Source organism: Molossus molossus, unplaced genomic scaffold, assembly GCF_014108415.1.
Source record: "Molossus molossus isolate mMolMol1 unplaced genomic scaffold, mMolMol1.p scaffold_m16_p_1, whole genome shotgun sequence".
NCBI classification, from domain to species: domain Eukaryota; kingdom Metazoa; phylum Chordata; class Mammalia; order Chiroptera; family Molossidae; genus Molossus; species Molossus molossus.
In genome coordinates this window covers 208735823-208761624 of record NW_023425344.1, presented here as the reverse complement: position 1 = coordinate 208761624, position 25802 = coordinate 208735823, and the positions used below count along the sequence as shown (strand labels likewise).

At 38.1% G+C, this 25802-nt stretch overlaps 1 protein-coding gene across 2 annotated transcripts in view; it reads right to left on the bottom strand.

Moving 5' to 3' along the window:
* STYX (serine/threonine/tyrosine interacting protein) overlaps nucleotides 1–25570 on the bottom strand; it is a 73964-nt gene extending 48394 nt beyond the window's left edge. The window contains exons 1-4 of one of the 2 annotated variants that reach the window (XM_036270427.1): nucleotides 25226–25570; nucleotides 6738–6770; nucleotides 5051–5104; nucleotides 545–642 (exon numbers count right to left, since the gene is read on the bottom strand). In XM_036270427.1, coding sequence (XP_036126320.1) covers nucleotides 545–642; nucleotides 5051–5104; nucleotides 6738–6770; nucleotides 25226–25282 — 242 coding nt within the window. In that variant the 5' untranslated portion in view covers nucleotides 25283–25570. The remainder of the gene's footprint in view (nucleotides 1–544; nucleotides 643–5050; nucleotides 5105–6737; nucleotides 6771–25225) is intronic. The other variant, XM_036270435.1, reaches the window with a different exon arrangement.
* Between the last annotated feature and the right edge of the window lie 232 nt (nucleotides 25571–25802).

The following is a 25802-nucleotide window of genomic DNA, read 5'->3' as shown; positions in this document are numbered from 1 at the left end:
AATATTACTCTGGAAGAATACTCAAAAAGAAGTTAACAATCAGAAGCTTTTAGGAGGGGAATTGAGTCTTTAGGGGATGGAAATAGGGAAACCTACTTTTCAGTATGCATTCTTTTGAACCTTTAGAATGCTGCATTACTTACATGAATAATTTATTTAAACTATTTTAAAGAAAAATTTATTTTTAAATGTACTGTACAACCATTTCTATAAAATGGATGTGTACAGAAGAAAGTCTGAAAAGATAAAAATCAAACTAAATTAAAAACTACATTACAACCCAGCCAGTGTGGCTCAGTGTGTTGAGCATCATCCCATGGACTGAAAGGTTCTGGTTCAATTTCTGGTCAAGACAAAATGCCAGGGTTGTCGGCTCGATTCCCAGTAGGGGGTGTGCAGGAGGCAGCCAATCAATGTTTCTCTCACATCGATATTTCTCTCTCCCTTCCTCTTTCTCTAGAAAAATCAATAAAAACATATTAAAAAAACTACATTACATGTCTGCTACATGTAACATTTCAATAAATCATAGCAATATTCTTACCTAAATAATTGTTGAAAGTTTGGTTTAATAAAGTTTGCTTCAATATTTTGTCTTATGCATATGATATGGGTTATTCCATGTTTCTGTAGTATAGGCAGCTATAAAAAAAAAAGAGGCAAGGGAGAGAAATAGTTTAAAATATAAAACATCATCATACTGTAACACAGATGTTTGAAAATACACAATTCAACATTAGAATTGATATAGCCACATCTGAGCTTTACATAAAGGGGGTTAAAGCTAATTTTAAAATAATATACCTGAAATGATCATCCAAAGATTTCAATGATTCAAAACTAATACATTAAATGTCTTCCAACAGCTAATAGGATTATTTTGCGCCTATAATTTTAGAGCTTGATAGGAGCTTAAAGATAATTTATTTGAAAAACAGTACTATGTAGTGACTCAAAGCACAGACTTTGGAATTAAGAGAGACCACGTTTTATATCCCGGCCCTGCTAATGACCTGTGCTCTGGGGCTCAGGTTTTTCATATGAAAATGAAGAAAACACTATCGATTCACTGAATGGATGTAAGAATTATATAGGATAATAATATATAAGGTGTTTAGCATAGTGCCTTCAGCACATTTCAAGTGTTTATTAAATAGTAGTTACATATATTGACTATATTTTTTCTTTAGAGGGGACTAAGACATAAACAGTTATTCAACATCACTGACCTAGTTAATAAGAGCAGTACCACAGCCCAAATATCTAAGGTTACTCCTGGCCTCTCCCAGTATACTTTTTGTACTACGAGCTAGAATTAACTTATATAATTTATAGAATCAAATGAAATCTTTCGGGGTTTTACAATTCTACTGAAATTAAAAAAGGCAACTCCAAATGATAGTTTCTTATATTCTGTGGTGCTTTTTTGGCTTGAATTATACAGCAATTTAACACAACTCTAGAAAAATATCAAATTTTTATTCGTAAGACATAGGTTTCTGTGAATTTATAGATGACACGTTATTTTAATAGCTAAAATGTAAATTCCTTAAGAACAAAGACTTTGTTCACTGATTCATATTAAATATGTGTAACAGTGACTGGAACATAGTAGTTGTTCAATTATATGTTCAATAAATGAATGAACAATTCATACTGGCATGAGGAATCAGAATTAACAATCTTACATTTTCTATGATATTTTCATTTTATAATCCTATATATTTAATTCCCACTTTCTACATTAAATAGTTCAAAACAGTAATACTAATAATTCACGAAAGAAGTCAAAGGATAATTTATATTCGCTATGGACTGAATGTCGGTGTTCTCCTAAAATTCATGTTGAAGCCCTAATTTCCAAGGTGATGGCATTGGGAGGTAGGTATTTGGGAAGTAATTAGACACCTCCTCTCAAGGTAGTTGGCTTAGATGAAGTCATGAGGGCAGAGCCTCTACGATGAAATTAGTGCTGTTATAAAAGTAAGAGACATTAGAATTTCCTCTCTCTGTCACGTGAAGATACAGCAAGAAGGCAGCCTTTGGCAAGCTAGGAAGAGGAAACTCACCAAAACCTAAACTTGTTGGCACTTTGAACTCAAATTTCCCAGCCTCCAAAACTATGAGAAATAAATGTTTGTTGTTTAAGCCACCCAGTCTTTTATACAGGCATCCAGCATTGTATTACAGTAGGCTGAGCTGATTTTCAAAAGTTTTAAAAATTAATTTTTGCAGCAAATTTTCCTATGTCAAGCAGAGATTAGAGTTCAGTTATCTTTGTATTTCCTAAGTATGTCCTGAGTAAGGGGAAGGGAGGTAAGTATTTGGTAGGATTAATAATTAATCAATGTTCCATATTTATATTTATTTACCCAACCTCCAAAATGAATTCAATATTCATTCCTTTGTTCACACTTGATCTATGATAATATGAAGAAGTTTTAATATCTATTAATGTAAGGACCTATAAGATAACATATATAATTGTGGACCAAAACAATTTGAAAGTATATTAGATTATTATTAAGTAAAAACAAACCTTATCAAAATAGAATTCACATGCAGTAGCAAAGAGATTACTTTTTACTGTTCAATAGATTTGATAATATAAAGCAAATTATGATCTCATCATACCTACAAACAATAGAAAAATTTTACAAAACGAATAGTTTACTAGTTACAAAGAGCCTTAATTTGTTCTTTTTATTAAAACTGCATTTGAATGTAATAAATGATAGGCTTAAATAATGAATCTTAGAAAAGAAGTTTATTCCCTAACATTTTTCTATTTCCATTACAACTTTTTGTTTTATTTTTTGTTTTTTTAATCTTCACCAGAGGACACTTTTGCATTCATCTTCAGATAGAGTGAGAAGGAGAGAGGGAGGAAGAGAGAGAGAGAGAGAAACACTGATGTGAGAGAGACACATCGAGTGGTTGCCACCCACATGACCCCAACTGGAGCCAGGGACAAACTGCAACCGAGGTACTTGCCCTTAGTGGAAACCGAACCCAGGTCTCTCTGGACCATGAGCCAACGCTCTAACCGCTGAGCAAAACCGGCCAGGGCAACGACGTTTGGTTTTGTTGTTGTTACACTATTTTGGAATAATGGTGTAAAAAGAAATATGGGTGACTTGGGGTGGGAAACAATCAAATTTACCATACAAGCTTTTTTCCTCAGTCTAGTAAGACCATGGTGACGTTGAGAGGGAAAAGGTTTTGAAGAGAATGATCTGTAAACAAATACTTGCTATTTAATATGACAGATGGTATAATAGGTACAGTGAGAATACAAAAAGCAAATAATCTAAAACCATCTTGCCTGGCTGATGTGGCTCAGTGGATTGAGCATTGTCCCATGGACTGAGAGGTCCTGGTTCGATTCCTGGTCAGGGCTCATGCCCAGGTTGTGGGCTTGATCCCCAGTAGGGGGTGGGGAGGGAAGCGTGCAGGAGACAGCTGATCCATGTTTCTCTCTCACATCAATGTTTCTCTCTCTCTCCCTTCCTCTGTCTCTAATAAAAATCAATAAAAACATATTAAAAAAATAAAACCATCTTGAAGGCCAGTAATTTGTGAATACTACATTATTTGGGCAATAACTTTATGTTTGTCTTTTACAAAGTCACATTGAAATCTATAGTTGTCTACCCTATCAAACATGGTGGTAGGCCATCAAAATGTCTAGGATGCCTCAATGGACAAAAAGCCTTCCAGTTTCAAAAGGAATGACTCTAAAAAACTGCAAATCACCCAAAATTCATAAATACACCAAATTATATCATGAAAGTTTAAAATTCTAACGTTTTTACAAAACCTACTGTAGGTAGATATACGCAAAAATACTGACTTCTAAATAGTCAGAGTTTTGGGGATAACATTTGTGATACAATGTTTCACATTCAAATTCAAACATAATTAGTAGAACTGTCATAATTCATAGGGCTCAATCTTCTAGGAAGTAGCAACAATATTGCTACAAATATTAAAATGAGATCTATACTCTTAATTGTGTAACTGAATAAATCAATTTCAGTTTGACTAAGACATTTTTAATATATAGTGTAATAATTTTTTTTTTTTTTATCCTCTTCTGAGGACATTTTTCCATTCTTTGTACCGACAGAGTGGGAGGGAGAGAGAGGAAGAGAGAGAGAGAGGGAAACATCGATGTGAAAGGGACACACTGAGTGGCTGCCACCCGCACGACCAACCAGGGCCGGGGACAAACTGCAACCGAGGTACGTGCCCTTAGCGGGAACCGAACCCGGGTCTCTCCGGACCGCAGGCGGACACTCTAACCACTGAGCAAAACCGGCCAGGGCTTTCTTTTTTTTTTATCCTCACCTGAGGACATTTTTGCATTTATCATCAGATAGAGCAGGAGGGAGAGAGAAAGAGGGAGAAACGTTGATGTGAGAGAAACACATCGAGTGGTGCCACCCACATGATCCCAACCGGGGCTGGGGACAAACTGTAACCGAGGTATGTGCCCTTATCGGGAACTGACCCTTGGACTCTCTGGTCCGTGGGCCGATGCTCTAACTGCTGAGTCAAACCGGCCAGGGCTATAGTGTAATACTTTATAACCTGGAGCATCTAGACCTCTAAAGTCTGGAAAAACAAAAATAAGATTTGAGTCACTTCAGTCAAAATGAGTGCATGTGCATGCACACACAGACATACAACACAAAAACACACACCCTTGTTAAGGTTAACGAAGACATCCTTATTTTGGGCTTTATATTTTAGAGGGTAAATAAACAATTAAATAAAGGTCCATTATTTATTTGGTAAATCTTTCAAACACATGGATTTCATGAGAAAAATAAAATATAAAAACTCATTTGTCATTTGTGGTGAAACACTTGAGAATCACTGGTCCAGTAAAATTTGGAAAGAGGTAGGGTGCTCCAGAGTAACAATTACGGTTAACATGCAATTATTTGTGAACTCCCCCTCAAATAAAACTTACTAAAGAAAAAAAAATTTAATCCAAAAAATTTGGTTAATAAAGTCCCTTGATGAACCTAACTAAAGTTCATACCTTGCTTTTCATAGCAGAAGAATACGGGCCTAAAAACAATCCAGGTAAAATTTCCTAGAAAAAAAAAATCGATATATTTACCATCAGCAATTTAAATGTATATAAAATATGTATCATAACAGTAGATTTGTGGGGTGTTTTCATAGCTGTTATAATAATTTGCTAAAAAGCTTGTTGTTTAGGGCACATTTTCTAGCTACATTAAGCAAATGATTGGGAAGAGAAATGCAGATGTATTTTACATATCAAATGAGACATTCAAAATTCAAATATGGTTCTGAATAATATATTCCAGATATCTGAAGTTCCATAGTGCTTTTTTCCCCTGTTTTATTGACAACAGAGCTTTTATAAGCAGTTTGGGTAGAGTCAGTACATTGTACTGTTACCTTTTACATTAATAAAACACCTCTAATTTTACTTCTATTCTCTGCTATAATCCAGAAATAGGTATAAAAAAAATCTTCCCTTTGGAATTACACAAAACCTTATGAGCCAAGTCAAAAGAAGCATAAAATACAAAATATTAGAACTGTTATCTATAGTTAATGATAGAAATAAAGTATAGCAAGTTAAAAAAGACCAACATCAAATGTTTACTTACTGACAGTTTCAACAATTTAAATAATTACCTTCTATATGTTGGATTAAAATGTATTCTATGTGAATTCAATATAGAAAGCATCCAGATGGGCTATATCATACCCAAGATACTAATATGTACACTAGTTCAGTTCTACAGGATATCATATTTGTGTATAGGTCTGATTTCTTCTACCAGCTTCTTGTGGGCAGAAATAACATTTTACTCATCTTTGCATTCCCCACAGCATCAAGTAAAATGCCTCTTAGTACTCACATACTTTAAAATAATGGATTTTCACTAAGAAATAAAAGAAACAGATTTTTAGAAGTCAAAGGATTCCCAGGAACAGAAGACATTGCTTAATCCTAGGTCTAGCAGAGTTGACGAAAAATGGTGAGAAATGCAAAAGAAAAATGAACTGTTAGGAGAATTAGCCATCACTTAATTCATTCCACACTGGGAATTTTTAAGTCAGTCTTCTGGAGGAGTTAGTTATAGAATTTGATTGGAAATCACTAATACACTATATTAGTATCTAGGGTATAATATACACAGGCAACTCTCCTGAACTCACCTAAACTAGATGAACAAAGCAAACTGCTTTCAAAAGGAATAAAAATGTTGTACCAAATTTTTCAGATGTGGAAAAACAAAGTGATTCTATAAGCATGTACATATATTACTATGTTCATGGTTCTAATCTTTTAGAAAAGGCCTGGCCTGTGTGGCTCAGTGTTGTCCCATGGACTAAGAGGTCCCGGTTTGATTCCTCATTAGGGCATGTGCCCAAGTTGCAGGCTCAATCCTCAGTAGGGGGGGTGTGCAGGAGGTAGCTGATAGATAAATTTCTCTCCCTCTCCACCTTCCTTTCTCTCTAAAAAATCAATGAAAACATATTTTTTTAAAAAGGTAACAATTTCCCATCTTTTTATGATCCACAATTTAAGTATGTTAATATGTACAAATATATAGTGAAGAACCTACAGACCATGAGTCAACAGATGCGCCACAAAGAATTCAAATCCTTTGTGAAATTAGGTTAGGTTATTTAATGATAACATTAATATGGGTTAGTTTAAATAAACATAAAGACTGTCATACCTGCATCTCTCGTCTCATAGGGTAGGTCCACTCCTTAAAAATAGAGAAAAACATAAGAATTAAAGTAAATAACATTATTAACAATGTCATCCAATTAAAAGTTAAACATCTGACATTCAGTTTTGTGGATATTTTAAAAAACAGATTATACTTCAGGAATATTCTACAAAGCCTGGCTGGTGTGGCTCAGTGGTTGAGTTTCAACCCATGCACCAAGAGGTCGCCAGTTTGATTCCCAGTCAGGGCACATGCCCAGGTTGTGGGCCAAATCCCCAGTGGGGGACATGCAGGAGGCGGCCAATCGATGTTCTCTCTCATCGATGTTTCCATCTCTGTCCCTTTCCCTTCTTCTCTTTCTAAAATCAATAAAGAAAAAAAAAATTTTAACAACAAAACATTATACAAATCTAGCCAATTCAATTGGCTTCAAAAACAACTGAAAATTTAAGTGACAAGAAACAAGGTATTCTTTAAATTGGGTTTCCAAAATTATGATAATTTTACTTTATACAATGGATGGAATAGTTCATGACTTATAATAGATATTCCAGAAGTTTTCCCCCCAAATAATCCTCTAAATCATACATTAAATATACTTTTTTTCTAACTCATGCCAACTCAAACCAAATGGCAGTAGATAGCTATAACAACATGTGGAAGAAGATTATGGAAGAAAAGAATGTTGTGATCAATAAGCAATATCTGCTATGGATGAAAGAAGAATGGTATGTGACAGGAATTTGCCATCCGTGAGCTACACTGTCAGATGCTTATCAACTAACCTTTCCCATATCTTACTGGGGCTTAAGATTCTGCCTAGTTCAATAACTTTGAAAGATACATTTCGGTCCTGGCCGGTTTGGCTCAGTGGTTAGAGCGTCAGCCCGTGGTCCAGAGAGGCCCAGGTTTGGTTCCTGCTAAGGGCATGTACCTCAGATGCAGTTTGTCCCCGGCCCTGGCAGCCACTCAATGTGTCCCTTTCACGTCGATGTTTCTCTCTCTCTCTCTCTCTCCCTCTTTCTCCCTCCCACTCTGTCTGAACAAAAAATGAAAAAATGTCCTCGGGAGAAGATGAAAAAAAAAGGATACATTTCAAGAAAGCGTATATTTCATTCTGTCTTTTGAATGCAGGCCACAATAAAGAAGTTGGAAAATAATGCAAAATGCCAATGGCAAAATACAAAATATTAAAAAATTTTTTTTTCCTTTATTGATTTTAAAAAGAAAGGAAGGGAGAGGGAGAGAGAGATAAAACATTGGTGAGAGAGAACACAGATTGGCCACCTCCTGCATGCCCCCCACCAGGGAACCACGCGCCCAACCTGGGCATGTGCCCTGACTGGGAATCGAACCAGCAACCTCTTGGTGCATGGGTTGATGCTCAACCACTGAGCCCCAACGGCCGGGCAAAAGAAAGAATATTTTAAAAGTTAGGAAAAGAAAAAGGAAGTTACAGCAAATTGACATGACAACTCAAATATAATACAGATAGCCCTAATCTATAAATGGATTGCATTTGAAGTTTCTAACTTGGTTGCTTAAAATGCAGTATTATAAATAGTAGTTAGATTTCTAACGTTGAAACTGGACGTGTTTTTTGAAAAACCTTTTATTTTGAAATAATTTTAGGATTACAAAAAAGTTGCAAAAAATCATACAAGAAATTCCCTTTACCCAGATTCCCCAAGTCAGAATGCACTTTTAACACATGATGTAGAACTTTCTTACACCTGTAATAGAAAGGGAGAATACTCCTCAAATGAGGGTTAACAGGCTTTTTTAAAAAAAGAAAACAGAAATTATATTTTATTTTTAATCTTGAAAATTGGTCTCAGCAATGTAGAAGAAGTAGACTATAAATCCTGAGAAATTGTCTATGTAATTTCAGTTAAAGAAAGGAAAAAAAAAAAAAAAGAGAGCGAGAACTCATGGATATGAACAACAATGTGGTTACTGTGTAGGTAGGGCGGGTAGAGAGGGGATAAATGGTGATGGAAAAACTAAAATAAGTTTAAATAAAATTATCTTTAAATGCACAGAGCACAGCTAAATTAATAAGCAAGTGCCTTCTATCTATCACTATAGATTAGTTTTGCCTGTTTTTGAAATTCTTATAAGTGGAATCATACAGTGGTACTATTTGATGTCTGGATTCTCTCGTTCCACCTAATGTCTGGGATTCACCCATGTTGTATATATCAGTTTTTTCCTTTTTATTGCTGTGTAGTATACTACGGTATGAATATTCCACAATTTACTCATTCTCCTGTGGAGATTTCAGTAGCTTCCAGGTTTTGGCAATTATGAATAAAGCTGTTATGAAAATGCTTTTACATGTCCTGTGGTAGACACATGCATTCGTTTCTCTTGGATATGTAAGTAGCAATGGAATTGCTCAATCACAGGGTGAGCCTATATTTGGCTATATTAGACACTGCCAAGTTTTCTAAAACCAATTTACACTCCCACCAGCAAGGTATGGAGTTTCTAGTTGTTCCACATCCTCATCGTGGCCATATTTCAAATAGCACTGTACATGTGAGACATAAGATAAAGCGTAGGACCTGCTCAAAGTGGGAAGTCAGATCAAGAACAAAAAGCTGGGACCCCAAAAGGTAAAACTTTCAGTGAAAGATAAACTAGGGAGGGAAAAAACTCACCTCATTGTCATAGAAATGAGTACTCTTACTTTTCTTAGCTTTGGGTCTGAGTAGAATGTGATAGTAATGGTGGGGTGGGATCTTTGTAACTACAATCTGGCATTCATTCAAGTTTGGCATTAGAATTCAATTATCTTTGTGAGGCCAAGTGAAAATTTAATGTCAAGAGACCCTGGGAGACAGTGTCATGAGTATCAGGGAGAAGCAAATACATTTTTCTCTCTGGAGGTATATACCCTACCAAGGGAGGGGGACCATTTTTCTGCCAAGGGCCATTTGGATAGTTATAACATCATTTGTGTGCCATACAAAATTATCAACTTAAAAATAAGCATGCTATATTTCGTCAGGCTAATTTGGTGAGACATGTGATGTTAGCTGGTATTGATTTTGTGGGCCTTGTATGACCTGTGGGCCGGACATTCCCCATACCTGGATCAGAAATAATTCACACAGGTCAGCTCCAATAAGCTCACTATAAAAAACTGACTTAAAAATAAGGGTGGTGGCCCTGGCCGGTTTGGCTCAGTTGTTAGAGCATCAGCCCGCAGACCAATGAGTCACGGGTTCGATTCTGGTCAAGGGCACGTACCTCAATTGCAGTTTGTCCCAGGACCTGGTCAGGACATACGGGAGGCAGCCAGTTAATGTGGCTCTATCACATCGATGTTTATCTCTCTCTCTCTCTCTCTCCCTCCTCCACCCTCCCACTCTATCTGAGAATAGGTAAAAAAATATCCTCAGGTGAGAAAAAAATAAAAGGGTGGTGGTGGAAATGAGCCACGGTGAAAAGCAGATATAACTGAATCATATCCACAGACTACAGATATGACAATGATGAAAATGCCAAAACATTTAATAGTCCTGGCTGGTGTGGCTCAGATGGTTGGAGTGTCACCCCATACACCAAAAAGTGGCAGGTTCGATTCCCATTTGGGGAGTGTTACAGAGAAAACTGATCGACGTTTCTCTCCCACATAGATGTTTCTCTCTCTCTAAAAATCAATAAATATATACTCAGGTGAGATTAATAAAAAAACAAACAAACATTTAAGACATTTATGTATATATAATAAGAAGTAAGAGAATACCAAAAGTACAACCAGCAATTAAGAAACTGATTTTTAAGAGAGGCAAGGATTATGTAGAAATAAAAAAGTGCAATTGAAATTAAAAATAAAAACCAGTGGATGGGCTAAAAAGAAGAAAGGACACAGATAAAGAGAGAATTTGTGAACTGGAAAATAGAAGTGACCTATCAAATGACCTAAATTCAGAGTTGGAAAATGTGAGGTCTCAGGAACAGAGAGGTAGAAACATTCTTGTCTGAGTGGTGAGCACATGCTATAGCTAAACCCAGTGACCGGGCAGCTGTGGTTTAGCAGCTGCCATTGCAAGGAAGAAAACAAAGCCACTGGATTTTGGCTGCCTCCCCTCATCCACCCAGAACTAGCAGCAGAACTAGCAGTGGGCCCAGAAGAAGCTGTAGAAGTGAGTGTCCAGTTGTAGAGTACACTATCTGCAGCCTTGAGAACTGGAGAGGCAGAGGTACTCCTTCCTCAGTGATGGGCACATGCTGGGGCTGGTCCCAATTATGGAGGTCTGGCAGCCAACATTACTGGGAGAGAACCCATAGCAGCTGAGCCCAGTGGAGGACACCTGGGACACCTAGGACAGGGAAGCAACTAGTTTCAGGGGGCAGCACTAGGATTTTACAGGTTCAGAACCTCATTGCCCACCACATTCCTCCATGAGGGTGGTGCTCTAAGACCGAGAGGGTCTGGCAAAGAGGAGATGCCTACTTCCCCAGGGAATACAGGACATTTTCGATCACCTAGAGATCCAAGAATACAAAGCAGTGCAAAAGAAAACAAAAACTTACACTTCAGCACAACTTACTAGTAAACAAAAGACAGACCTCTTCTTATCAACCTGCTAAATAGAGAAGGATCACTCTTTTTAAAAAGTAGACTGCATTCCCATAACTGCCTAGGCAGAGGAAAAAAATCCATCAGATACCATGAATAACCAAGGCAAAAAGGCATCTCAGAAAGAAAATAAAAACTCTCCAGAAAATAAACTCAAACATATAAAAATATGTGATTTCAATGACAGAGAACTCAAGACTGCAGTTCTGAAAAAAATCAACAAAATACAAGAAAACTCAGGAAGTTTAATGAACTCAGAAATAAAATCAACAAAAAGAATACTTTACCAAAGAAATTTAAACTTTAAAAAAGAATCAAATAGGCCCTCTCTCTCTTCCCAGAGCACACAGTTCTTTTCGAGTATACTTTCCTAAGCTCCAACAGCCCTTCTTTTGCCTTTGTAACTTGTTTCCTTAGCCCATTTCTTCTATGGTCACTTTTCTACCTCTGTAACTTTCAAAATAAACTTTCTCATAATTTGGGTTCTTGGCTCTGGATTCTTTCTTTGCTGAACTCAAGAACCAAGATCCAACTTCATCATTCAGCCGCCAACATCACCAGTGATGTATGGTGCCGTGATTCGGATCACCTTACGGTCCCTGTCACCCTCTCAGTTGGCTAGAGCCCCCTATTACGCTTTCAGTCTCCTTTCTTGGGACCTCCTCGAGGTGGAGCTAAAGGTTAGGGCTCTAAGCTCCAAGAGCCCTTTCTCTTATTATTTGAAGTAAAAATAAAAAAGAACCAAATAGATATTCTAGAGCTGAGGAATTCAGTAAAACAGATAAAAAAGAAACTAGTGAGCTTAGGAAATGAAGGATGGAGGAAAGGATTAGTGTCACCGAAGACAGAAATCTAGAAATTATGCAGATGGAAAAAAAGACAAACGAGTTAAAAAAGAAAGAAAGAAAGAAAGAACTCTATGAGGACTATATGACTCCATCAGAAAAAGCAATATAATAATGGGTATCCCAGAAGGAGAAGAGAGGAAGAAAGAAAGAGAGCCTATTCAAACAAATAGTCGACGAGAACTTCTCAAACCTATGGGAAGAGCTGGATCCTTAAACGCAAGAAGCAAACAGAACTAATTATCTCAATCCCAGAAGGCCTTCTCCAAGGCACATTATATTAAAACTGTAAAAAACTAATGACAGGCCCTGGCCGGACAGCCTAGTTGGTTAGAGCATTTTCCCGATATGCCAAGGTTGCAGGTTCGATCCCAGGTCAGGGCACCCACAAGGAGCAACCAATGAATTCATAAATAGGTGGAATAACAAATTAATGTTTTTCTCTCTCTCTCTCTCAAGTCAATTTAAAAAATTTAATGACAAAGAAATAATTCTGAAGGCAGCCAGGGAAAAGACGACAGTAACCTGTTAAAAGAAAACAGGTAAAACCACAAATATGTGGAGATTAAACAACATGCTACTAAAGAACTGGATCAAAGGAGAAATAAGAGAACAAAATATACCTAGAGACAAATGAGAATGACAATATGACATATCAAAACTTTTGGGATATAGCAAAAGCAATAAAAGGGAAGTTGATATCATTATAGGCCTATCTCAAGAAGTGAAATGTCAGATGGAAAAAGTCAAGAACCATACAATTTCCCTCATATGTGTGATATAAAACTAAAAACAACAAATGAACAAACAGGACAAAAACTCATAGACACATACAACCGAGGGAAAGGGAAGTGAGGGGAAGTGAAATGGGTAAATAGGGTCAAATATATGGTGACAAAGGAGATATAACTTTGAGTGGTAAACACACAATACAAATAGATGATGTATTATAGAATTACACACTTGAAATTTATATAATTTTATTAACCAATGTAACCCCCCAAAATTAATACAATTTTTAAAAAGATGTTAATTAATGAGAATTTTACAACTGGTTAAAGATGCCATGCCTCAGAAACTGGCAGCCCAATAAGCCCCAAGCAGGATAAGGGAAAGAAATGCACAGATAAACAATGAAACAGCAGTCAGCAGTACACCAAACAAAGATAATTTTTTTCAGATTAAAAACAAATAGAGCCCTGGCCAGTTTGGCTTAGCGGTTGGAGCGTCGGCCTGCGGTCCAGGGAGACCCGGGTTTGGTTCCTGCTAGGGGCGCGTGCCTCGGTTGCAGTTGGTCCCCGGCCATGATTGGTTGTGTGGGTGGTGGCCACTCGATGTGTCCCTTTCATGTCGATTTTTCTCTCTCTTCCTCTCTCTCCCTCCCACTCTATCTGAATAAAAAAATGAAAAAATGTCCTCAGGTGAGGATAAAAAATTTAAAAAAAAAAATAGAAAAAAGGAAAAGAATAGAGTCCAAAAGACCTACACATATGCAATTAATTTTCCTGAAAGATACCAAGTCAATGCAATGAAGAATGAAAAGTCTCTTAATTTTAAGCAAGTGGTGCTGGAACAACCAGATAAATATCCGGCAAATAAAGTGAATCTTGATCCTGACTCCCCACTACCCCCCAACACACATGCACACAAACATCTGTCTGTTGTCAATGCTGTATCTATTTCTAATGCTTGAATGACAGTCCCTGGCACACAGTAGACATTCAATAAATACTGAACAAATGAAAAAAAGGTGTGTACATAGACATAAATGCAAAAATAGTAAAACTTCTAGAAGAAAATAAGAGAATATCTTTGCAACCTTGGAAAAAGAGTAGCTGTCTTAAGAGAGTGCAAAAAGTATAAAGCATAAAGGAAAAATAAATCGGTAAATTACATTTCATGAAATGAAAAACTTCTGCTCAATAAAATGCTATGAAAACGAAAAAGCAAGCCACAAACTGGAAGAAAATATCTTTAATACATATATCCAACAAAAGACTTGTATCCAAAATACATAAATATACATCAATAAAATGGCAACCCAATTTTTAAAACAGGCAAAGAAAGACATCCTACCATGCAAGATATAAAAATGGCCAACAGCACAAGAAAAGGTGCTCAACATCATTATTCATTAGGGAAATTCAAATTAAAACCAAAAAAATAACACTACATACCCACTACGGCCACAGTTAAAAAAGACAAAAACCACCAAATGTTAGTAATGATGTGGAGTAAATGGAACTCTCAAACATTGCTGACGGGATGTAAAACGAATGTTAAACATATACCTACCCTGTTATCTAGTAATTTCACTCCTAGGATTTACCAAAGAGAAATGAAAACATGTCCACAAAAAGACTTGTACAAGAATATTTAAAGCAACTTTATTCATCATAACCCCAAATAACCCAAATGTCTATCCATGTATCCATGCAATGCAATAGTACTCAGCAATAAAAAAGAATCAACTACTCACAAACACAACAATATGGATGAATTCCATAGATACTATCTACATTCAGTGAAAGAAACCATAAACAAGAGTCCATTTTGTATGATTCCATTTACATGAAATTTAAGAATAAATAAAACTAAACTACGATTAAAAAAATCATAGCCCTGGCCAGTGTGGCTCAGTTGGTTGAAGCGTCATCCCGTACACCAAGAGGCTGCAGGTTCGATTTCCGATCAGGGCACATACCAGGTTGCAAATTCAATCCCTGGTCAGCGTGTGTGCAGGAGGCAACCAATCAATGTTTCTCTTTCTCTTTCTCTTTCTCTTTCTCTCTCTCCCTGTCCTTTCCTCTCTCTCTACAATCAACAAAAACACAACACATCCTCGGGCCCTGGGAAGTGTTGTTAAGTGGTTAGAGCATCGTCCCTTGCACCAAAGGGTCACGGGTTCGATTTCTGGTCAGGGTACGTGCTCAGGTTGCCAGTGCATTGTGGGTCCGGGCAAGTGCAGGGGGCAGCTGATCAATGTTCCCCCCTCTCTCCCTCTCCCTTCCCCTCTCTCTCTAGAGTCAATGAAAAACAAAAACAAAAACACATATCCTCAGTCGAGGATTAAAAAAAAATTATAATATGTTTTGCCTATTATGGGCTGAGGTAGGGACTGCCTGGAAATGGATATGAGATAATTTTCCATGTTGGTAGAGATGGTCTGATTCTTGATAGTAGTAGCTGCACTAATGTACACCAGTGTGGGCAAAAGTAGCTTTAAAGTTGTGAGTATACAAAACAGTTTACTCTTGTATTATTATTTATTAATTACTGTATTATTTTCCACACAAATAACTATATACCTACTTTCGCCTACCCTGTACAGTTACTGAAACTCACTGAATTGGACATTTAATACCTGTGCATTTCATTCAATATACATTTTATTTCTATTAAAAAAGAGCATCCTCAATGGGGGCAAAAGAAGAAACATCTATAATAAAAATAAATTAATAAAAAATAAAATGTGAAAGGAAAAAAAAAGGAAAAAAGAGCATCTTAACACAAAAGACAAATTACATACAAAGGAAAGACAGTTAAACTGACCCTGACTTCTCAAATGCAAGGATGAAAGACGACAGAAGCAATACATTCAAAGTGGTGAAATAAATGTTCATCTTTAATGTATGCCCAGAAAACCATCTTTCAAGAACAAGAGTGAAATAAAAGGCAATTCCATACAAAAAAAAACCAGAGAGTTTACTACCTGTAGCCTCTTCTTAAAGGAACTTCTAAAAGACGGTCTTTGAAGAAAAGGTACTGTTTCTATTTTACATTTTTATTTTAGGCACAGAAAGCTCTGACTTCAAGTGCCAGTAGTTGACTCCAGGGCCCCTTCCTTAATCACCACATTATACAGGCTCTCAATATAAGAAGGAACTATAAGGCACTATACATTACATTTATCAATATTTACACAAAATTATTTAAACAACATTTAAATAAAATGTTTACTGCATTAAACAATGATGATTAATTTATGGGGATTAAAAGAATAAAAATAAAGTGTATCATTTCCAAGCCAGTAGAGGGGGATATATAATCAAACTATACATATTGAATGTTTACCTACTTCTGTAATTTACCACCAATGTTATAACCTTTTCATATTGAAGTTTTTAGAAAACTTAGGCCAAGACTCTGTCATTTGAGTCATAGTACTCCTAATATTGAGCACAGTGCCTGACAGAATAAGCACACAATAGATGTGTATTTTGGTGAATATGGCACTACATGCTACTAATCTTTTTTCTTTTTCTAAAATATATTTTATTGATTTTTTAGAGAGAGAGAGAGAAACACTGATCAGCTGCCTCCTGCACACCCCCTATTGGGGACAGAGCCCGCAACTCCAGCTTGTGCCCTGACCAGGAATTGAACCGGGACCTCTCAGTCCATGGGATGACGCTCAATCCACTTAGCCACACCGGCCAGGCATCTTTTTCTTTTCTTTTTAAACAGCCAGCCTTATCTTCCCGAAGCAACTTGTCAGAGCTGTGAGAAAGAAAAGTGATTACAGAAATGTCTATTTTTGAGTTTACCGAAAATGCTATCTCTAAATGAAAAAAGAAGAAAAATGGGAAAATACATAGGAAAATGAGTTTCTAGAACGTCAATTTAACCCCCCCAAATTTTTTTAAGTAAAAAGTATTTTCAATGCCTGGCCAGTGTGGCTCAGTGGTTGAGTATCGACCCATGCACCAAGAGATTGTTGGTTTGATTCTTGGTCAGGGCACATGCCCAGGTTGTGGGCCAAATCCCCAGTGGGGGCATGCAGGAGGTGGCCAATCAATGTTCTCTCTCTCCCTCTCCCTTTCTCTCTCTCTCTAAAAAAATTTAAAAAAAAATAAAAGTCTTGGCCTGTTTGGCTCAGCGGTTAGAGCGTTGGCCTACGGTCCAGAGAAAGCCGGGTTTGGTTCCCGCTAAGGGCACATACCTTGGTTGCAGTTTGTCCCTGGCCCTGGTTGGTCATGCAGATGGCAGCCACTCGATGTGTCCCTTTCACGTCGATGTTTCTCTCTCTCTCTCTCTCTCTCCCTCCCACTCTATCTGAACAAAAAATGGAAAAAAAATGTCCTTGGGTGAAGATTAAAAAAAAAAAAAAGTATTTTCAATGGCCACTAATTTAAAACATTTTTATATTAGATCAAGCATGAATATATGGTATAAAATGCAAAATTTACCTGAAACTTTTTTAAATGAAAAAGAGGCTTCAAAGAAATTTTGAGCTTCCCATAAGGTTGTATGCAACAGAACATGAAAGACTGCCACTATATTTATATATATTTATATAAGAAAGGTATTACAGAAGTAAAAACCAAGTTAGAGAGAATGATCAGCACGTAGCTCCCTTTAGTGAGCATCAGGACTTGCTGTAATTAGGCATGGATCCTTTGAAACTTCTAAGCTTTCTCACACAGAAAATTTCATTTAGAACTATTCTTAGTCTTGAAAGTCTTCCCTTTGTTGTCCTGGCCCTGATTACTACCTCCCTGCAGAACAAATCTTAAATCTTCTTAGTCTACCAATCCTGCTCATGTCTTTGGCATAGTAAGTCAAGATTTTAAAAGTCATTCATGCTCATAGTCTTGCTTTACCTGATATCCATCTATCTAAACATGTCTCTAGTAACCAAGTCTTGCCTGTATCACACTCAATCATACTCTATGCCTGCTATGCTGCTCCTAAAATCCACCACTTTAGAAATGGGGCAGACTCCCAGTATAACTACCTATCTATTGTAAGTTAACATTAATTACTAGAATCAATTTCCCAAATTTTGTTGATTGGTCAAGTAGTCCAACTATATTTTTCAAACCATAAGCCAAAATATCCCTAATGGTTAAACACATTATGCTCCTAATAAAAATTAATTCACAAGTGAAAATCCTTCGATCATCAATGATAGAGGGTACCACATATTAAAACATCTTTCAGTCTCTCTTCTTCCTTCTTATACAAATGCAAAGTTAAAGAATCTATAAAATTGCATTTGTGGGGCAGAAAAATATTATAAAACTGTTCAAAGATCAATAAATAAATACACCAAAGAATATATAATAAATGAACCAAAGGTTACTAAAGGTTACTATAACCATTAGGTAAAGTAAAAATTTAATTCTTATTATCAGACTATTATCAGATGGATCAGGTGGGTTGAAACACATAATTTTTATAAATGCCAAGAGAGATTACAAATTTTACATAAGTGGGAGGAGCAGTCTGGGGGTAAAGGAATAATCAGAAGATTATACCTAAGCTCGGATATTTCACAAAACAGAAAAAAATTAGTATTACAGCTTCCTCCAAAAAAATTGTAGTCCTCTTCAGAATAAACCCTTTCCTTTAGTTCCCACCCCCAGCTCAAGCTTTGCCTAAACCAAAGGACCAAAGATATTCACTCCAAAATGAAAATGTTATCACTGGAAGTGGGTTGTCCTCTTCCCCACTGGCTGCTGGGGGTGGGTTCCTTATAATATCTCGAGAAAAAGAATTTTCTGAGAGTTGCACAGGAGGACGAGTGATTTTTATTCGCATGGAATTATATCTCTGGGTTTCCAAAGTCCCATTTCTCTTAATCCAGTCATGGAAGAAGTGCAGCTGGGTATTCAGTAGAGCAAAAATCAAAGTCAGTGTCTAGAGTTTCCATTCCATGTCGGAATTGGGTCCGGTTTAGCATTAGAATAGTTGTAGTCCATTAGTCCATTGTGTAGGGTCCACATGGCTATGGGCCATGTGGGCAAATAGAGGGGAACTGAGAGAGTATACCCCCTGCAACAGGAGTCCCAAGAGTCCTGAAAACACAAGAGACCCAAAAAGGCTAGGAGCCAAGACAGTGAGTTTCTTTGTTTATGGTATTAAATATTCCAAATCTTCCCACATTTGCAGTGGCCACGCCTACTCTGGCCAATGATCTGTTCCCAGGTCTGACTGATAGGCAAGTACCTTCCCTATTTCATCCAGACTTTACCGGGCATGCATCTATTCTCCCCCTGTCCAGTCCCTCCCCACAGCGATCTTTGGGAAATAGGCCGGTGACTGTGACTCTCTCTGGGAGTGTTAAACTGCAGCTTCCTGGCAAAGCTGCACAAATATCATGCTTATAATAAATGGCCTTCCCTTTTTTCCTTTCCTGTTATTAATAACTAGGTTAATTACAATGGTATCAAAAGGGTTGGGAGAATATGAGAAGACAGAGAGGCATTCAAGTAAGATACTTCTGAATCAGTCAGTCTTAAAGCTGGCTGGCGTTAGAATTATCTGGCTCCATCTCAGACCAATTAAATCAGAATAGGTGATGGGTGGGCCCAGGCATGGCTATTTTTTGAAAGCTCTTTGGGTGCCGGGCCAGGGTGGTTCAGTGGTTGAGCGTCAACCCATGCACCAAGAGGTTGTAGGTTTGATTCCCAGTCAGGGCACATTCCCAGGTTGTGGGCTAAATCCCTAGTGGGGGGCATGCAGGATGCAGCCAACTGATGTTCTCTCATTGGTATTTCTCTTCCTATCTCTCTAAAATCAATAAAGAAGAAAAAATTTTTTTTTAATAAATAAAAAATAAAAGCTCCTTGGGTGACTCTACTTCATTGTCAGGTTAAAAAAAAGCATCATTCTAAAAGTGCTAGGAAAAGAGATCCTTGGTCATCGATATTAAGCAATTCCTATTTTTGATGCTGTAATAAGGGAATCAAAAGATAAAGGAAAATGGAAAGGGGAACATTTAAGTTGCTAAACTATAACTGAAGTAAATTATGTTTTACTTTCTACCTGAAAATAAAACATTAATTTTTGAATTATAAAACCAACAGTCCTAACTATGCAACCAATTTGTTTAAAAATTGTCATTCTAAACTGTTTTTTCTTTCTCACATCTAAAAAACTACTATAGTCTTGCCCCAAGTAAGACTCTACCATCAAAACTGATAGAAAACCACAGGTCCCAAATGGTATCACTCTTGCTGAAAACCCATAATTCAGATTAAACCTAGATTTAATACCTGATTCTAATTGCAGTTCCAGTCTCTCCCAGAAACATAATTTTACTCAATCAGTTTGGAATTTCTTATCTTCTTGATAAGAACCCCTTCCGGGAAGATGTCCTTGCCTGAAAAAAATCCACTCTTAATTTCTTAGTTCCACCTTCATTTTGCCTATAAAAACCTTCCTTTTTGTACAACTCATCAGAGTTGCTCTTCTAGTTGCTAGATGGGATGCTGCCCAATTCATGAATTGCTTAACTAAAGCCAATTAGATTTTCAAATTTTGTTTTTTAACAAAACCAATCAAGATTCTTTCATTAATTCAACAAACATTTGTTATGTTTATGGTATATACCAGACATTGTGTTACGTGAAAGAAACAATGGCAAACAACAGGGAAGCTTACTGGTAACTAAGCTTCCTTATGAAATTTTCAGTCTATCATGGAAAATAGAGAGGAAAAATAACTTTGCCTATACCCTTCTGGGTTCTTGGCTAAAACATCCCTGTAATAAAAGACAGATTAACAGGAGAAAAACAAAAGTTTAATCAGATGTATACCTCTTATATACATGGGAGTGTTAAAAAACAAAATTCAACCTAGTAAATTTGAAAATCTAATTGGCTTTAGTTAAGCAATTCATGAATTGGGCAGCATCCCATCTAGCCAACTACAAGTATACTCTATGAGTTATATAAAATGGACAGATTTTACAGACAGAAGAAGGGTGGGACTAAGAAATTAAAACAGTGGATTATTTTTGGCAAAGACACCTTCCCATAGGGGAAGGCAAGGAGTCTTATCAGGCAGATTATCTCAGTAGTGTTGATCAGAAAATTCTAGGCTGATTGATTATGTTTCTGGAAGAGGTTGAATTGCTATTAGATCAGGTATTTAGGTTTGGTATCATGGGCTTTCAAGAGAGTGACACCATTTTAAGCCTGTGCTTTTCTAATTAAAAAGGAGAGACCCAGGAAAACTGAGTAACTCGTGGAAATGGCCGAAGCCACCAACTTAAATACCATCTTCAGCTGAAGACAAAAGAAATTAGGAGTGGGGGAGTCAGTTATGGGAGGTAACCAGAGCACAATAAACAAGAGTAAGGCTGTTATGCAGATTTAAGTCATTGTCTTATGCACTGATAAGAGTTTCTGGAGATTTTGGTTGGAGTGGGAAGACACCCTTACAAATGAAGATTTTCCTTACAAAGGTAAATGTGCTTTACAAAAGGTAACTCTACTTGGTTCCAAAGCTTCTGCCAAATCTCCATTTCTTAAAATTAACCAGCCTAAAATCATCATTATGCCAAAGAAACACTTTGTGGTGACAAATTCTGTTCCCCTATAGCTCCCAGGCTATAAACCTGTATAGCATACTAGTGTACTGAATACTGTAGGCAACTGTAACACAAGGTTATTTATGTAATGTGTTGCGCTAGACAACTACGATGTGACTATGCAATAGGAATTTTTTCAGCTCCATTATAATCTTATGGGACCAGCATTTGTATATGTGGTCCTTAGCTAATGGAAATGTCATACAATGCATAACCGCAGTTAACTAGTTGAGGGCAAGGGGAGAGCTGGCAGCCATGCAGTGGCAAACAGTAAAGCAAAGGTCCTGAAGTAGGAGGAAAAATGAAAGCATTCTAGGATCTGTGAAAAGATGAATAAAACTAAGACATACAGAAGGGAACAAGAGGAACAAGTAGCTCATAATGAGGTAAGGGTGGTAGGCAGATACAGGATGACACAGGACCTTCCAAATGATGTAACAGATTTGAACTTCATCCTCAAAACAACGGGAAATCACAGTATAGTTTTAAACAAAGGAATGCCAATCTTTTTACAAACTGATCTTAACAGCCAAATTTTTGCTCATGTAAAAGTGAAATGCTTGGTGTGACTCCATGTTGTTCAAGCCTGTGTTGTTCCCACGGCTTTCAGGATAATAGCTCCTGCTTAGTCTTGCATATAGATAGGCTAATCATTTCAGGAATTCTGCTTGGGTTTGAGTTTTATAAAAACAGTTCCTCCCATTTCTTTAAGATAGATTTGAGGAACTAGTAAGGCTCTCTCATCTTCTCAGCCAGCACTCTTTCAAATCAATAAAACTTTCCTATGCCGAACTATGATGTGTTGGGTTTTAGCCTTTCAAAGCTTTGGACACTTTTGGGACTGGTAACACTAGCACTGTCCTTTTAAAAAAATATCCTGACTAGTATTTCAAGAAACTTGGAAGAAATATTCTTCTTCTTTTTTTTTAATTTTTTCCTTTACTGATTTTTTAGAGAAAGTGAAAGGGAGAAGGAGATAGAACCATCGATTGGCCACCTGCATGCCCCCCCACTGGGGATTTGACCCACAACCTGGGTATGTGCCCTGACTGGGAACCGAACCGGTGACCTCCCAGTGCATGGGTCAACGTTCAATCACTGAGCCAGACGGGCAAAGCAGAAGTAATATTTTTAGAGATAATAGGATCATCAAGCTATCATAGCTGGATCACATCAATCATTAAGACCATTTGATACTTCACATAGCTCATTGGAAATTAGTTTATTAGTTTATTATGAGTAATTACATGCCCTATTTAATGAGTATTTAAAAGTTCTGTCTGCCCAAAAAACACTCTCCACCTTCTGTGGAAATGTTTACCAATGATAAACTTCACTACCCTAGCCAAGGAAGCAGGTATATGACCCAGCCTGGGTCCTTCACTGTATTTACCACTTCCTGGCTATAGTAACTGATCCAAAGGATGGGCACATGACCTAAATTTTGGCCAGTCCTCTAGATTTTAAACACTGAAGTTTGGAGAGAAGCACTTTTATTCCTCAATGTGTAGGCTCCATCAAGGTGTGAACCCAGAGAAGACAATGGCCAAACTCCATACCTGCGAAAGAGCCCAAGTAAAGGTAGAGACCCTGAAAGAAGGTAGAGACAAGCACCGATGAGAAGCTGTGGCAGTTCTGACGCATTATAATACTGTCTATTCAAGACTCTGAGATTAGCTGCACTTCTGCTTTTTGGATTTCGTTACTTCACTTCTTTCTGCTTAAATTGGTTGGAGTTTTGCAACAAAAAGAAACATCTAATGCTATGAAATAAGGAATTAATTGGCTTTAAGTAGGTAATATTTCCATCATTATCTACTAGGCTTTAAACATTACTTCTGTCCAACACAGAAAAGAAGAAAGCTCTATTCCCAGGAAGATTTTATCATTTTTGCAGGGATAACACATATTATACACACAATAAAAGATCAAATATAAAGTCTGTAAACATTTTAAACTAGAACTTTCAGATTAAAGCAGGAAAGAATTGAGGTATTAAAAAGAACAATGAACCCTGGCCGGTTTGGCTCAGAGGTCAGAGCATCAGACCGCGGACCAGAAAAGTCCCAGGATCGGTTCCCGCTAAGGGCACCTACCTTGGTTGCAGTTTGTCTCTGGCCCGGGTTTGGGTCATGTGGGTGGCAACCACTCGATGTGTCTCTCTCACATAGATGTTTCTTTCTCTCTCTTCCTCTCTCTCTCCCTCCCGCTCTATCTAAAGATAAATGCAAAAATGTCCTTGGGTGAGGATAAAAAATAAAATAAAAAACAATTAATTAAGATTCATGACACCAATGTCCTGTCCTCACTGTGTCTCGTGCTACTGTGTTACCATGGCACATCACTTATTCTCATTAAGCTACAATTTCTTCACCTAAAAACTGGGAATGCTCTACATCATTCCTAAGATTGCTTCCAAAGCTGAAATGACTGAATAAGTTTGAGGATATAAAAGCATACTCCTCATTCACATTATTCCATATTAAAAGAAGAAAAAAGTTAAATTCACTTTTACACATAAATTCAACTTTTTTTTTCCCCACTTAAGAGTTTACTCTGGACCTCCCGGTATAGCTCAGTTGGTTACAGCATTGTCCCCACACGCCAAAGTTGTGGGTTCCATCCCTGGACAGGGTGCATACAAAAATCAACAATGAATGCATAAATAAGTGGAACAACAAACACATGTTTCTCTATTTCTCTCCCTTCCTATCTCTATAAAAATCAATAAAACTTTTTTAAAAAGGAGTCTACTCTGAAAACATATGCAGTTCTCAAGGATCACTACCACAAGCAAAAGATCCCTCCAAGCAAAAAATATGAACCCAAATGAAGATATTCAATAGAATAAATATTTGGTATAAATTGAATGGTCTCTTAAAAACAGAACTTTCTTTTTCCAATAACTTTTAAGATATTTAAAACTAGAAATTTTAGACTTCTTTCTTTCTTGATCCTGCTAAAGCATACCTTGTCCTGTTACTAATTTAGATTTCAGAAAATTCTAATTTAGTACTAGTCTGCAATAACATAAAGTATTTGAAACTAGCAATAGATGGGGGCGGAGAGAATACAAACCTCAGATAGGGAAGAGGTAAAGTGGGTTATAAAATGAACCCCAAATTAGAAATCAGGAGACCAAGTTATAAAGAATTTTACTCTCATTATTTTCCCTCCAAAGGACAAGATTTCTGATTTAAGTTTACAGATATGAATACCCAGCTTTGTAGTTTTGCCTCAAAACAAACAAACAAAAACTACTACTTTGGAGAAGTTTTCAAAGGCGCATTTTGAAGGTCAGGGCAGGATCTATTCCACAAGTGGGGCCCCGGAGGCACGTGTCCCACAAGTGAAATCTCTGACACCAAAGATATCCCTCAAATTGAGATTAAAAGCCAACACTATCCTCGTGTTGCTCTGGCAGTAGAAATGGACTCTTACTCCAAATGAAGTCCTCGACGCTGACCCGGGGGAAAAGGGGGCTGCTTTTGATCATCTCATTAAATTAATTACCTCAGACCCAGACCCAGACCCAGACCCAACCCCTCCGCCGGCGCCTTGGAGGGAAAGAAGAACCGAGTCTGGGAAGGAGCCGACCTCCCTGCGCCGGAGGCTCCACCCCGAGGTCCCGGGACGCCCTCCTGAGGCCACAGGGCTCCGGTAGCACGAGAGGCTTCCACGGTTGGGGCCTGGGGTTGCCCCTCGGCCTGTGCGTGGCGGTCACTGGCAGACTTACCTCGGCGTCTTCTTTGCACTGTGGGAGCGAGGGGAACTCCAGCTTCACGTCCTCCATGATCCCGGGCCGGCGGACGGGTGGGTGGGGTAGGAGTAGGAGTTACTCGCCAGCCCGACCCTCGGGCTGGCAGTGACGGTAGAGGAAGGAGGGCCGGTGGACCGGAGGGCTGACGGGCGGGCAGCGGCCTTACAACTGGCACACGCAGACCGAAGGGTCCCGGCGACTCCGGCGGCGGCGGCGGCGACAGAGAGGGAGAGGAAGGTTGGGCAGCTCATACCCGGCCGCCATGCTGTTGCGGTCTCCCTCCCCCGGAGTCTCCGAGCCCCTCAGGCCGCCCAGACTCGGGTACAAGCACGAGCCCCGCAACCGTCTTCCCTCTTCCCCCTCCCCACCCCGCTCCGTCCCAGCCAATCCCAGCCCACGCTCGCCTTCGACCCGCCCCCCCACGACCGCCAGGTGTCAGCGCGCTGCCGCCCCGCCCCTTCACGAGAGCGCAGACGCGGGGGGCGGGGCCTCAGAACAGGCTCACCCGGCGTGGAGGAGGCGGGGCTGCGGCAAGAGAGAGCGAACGCCTGAA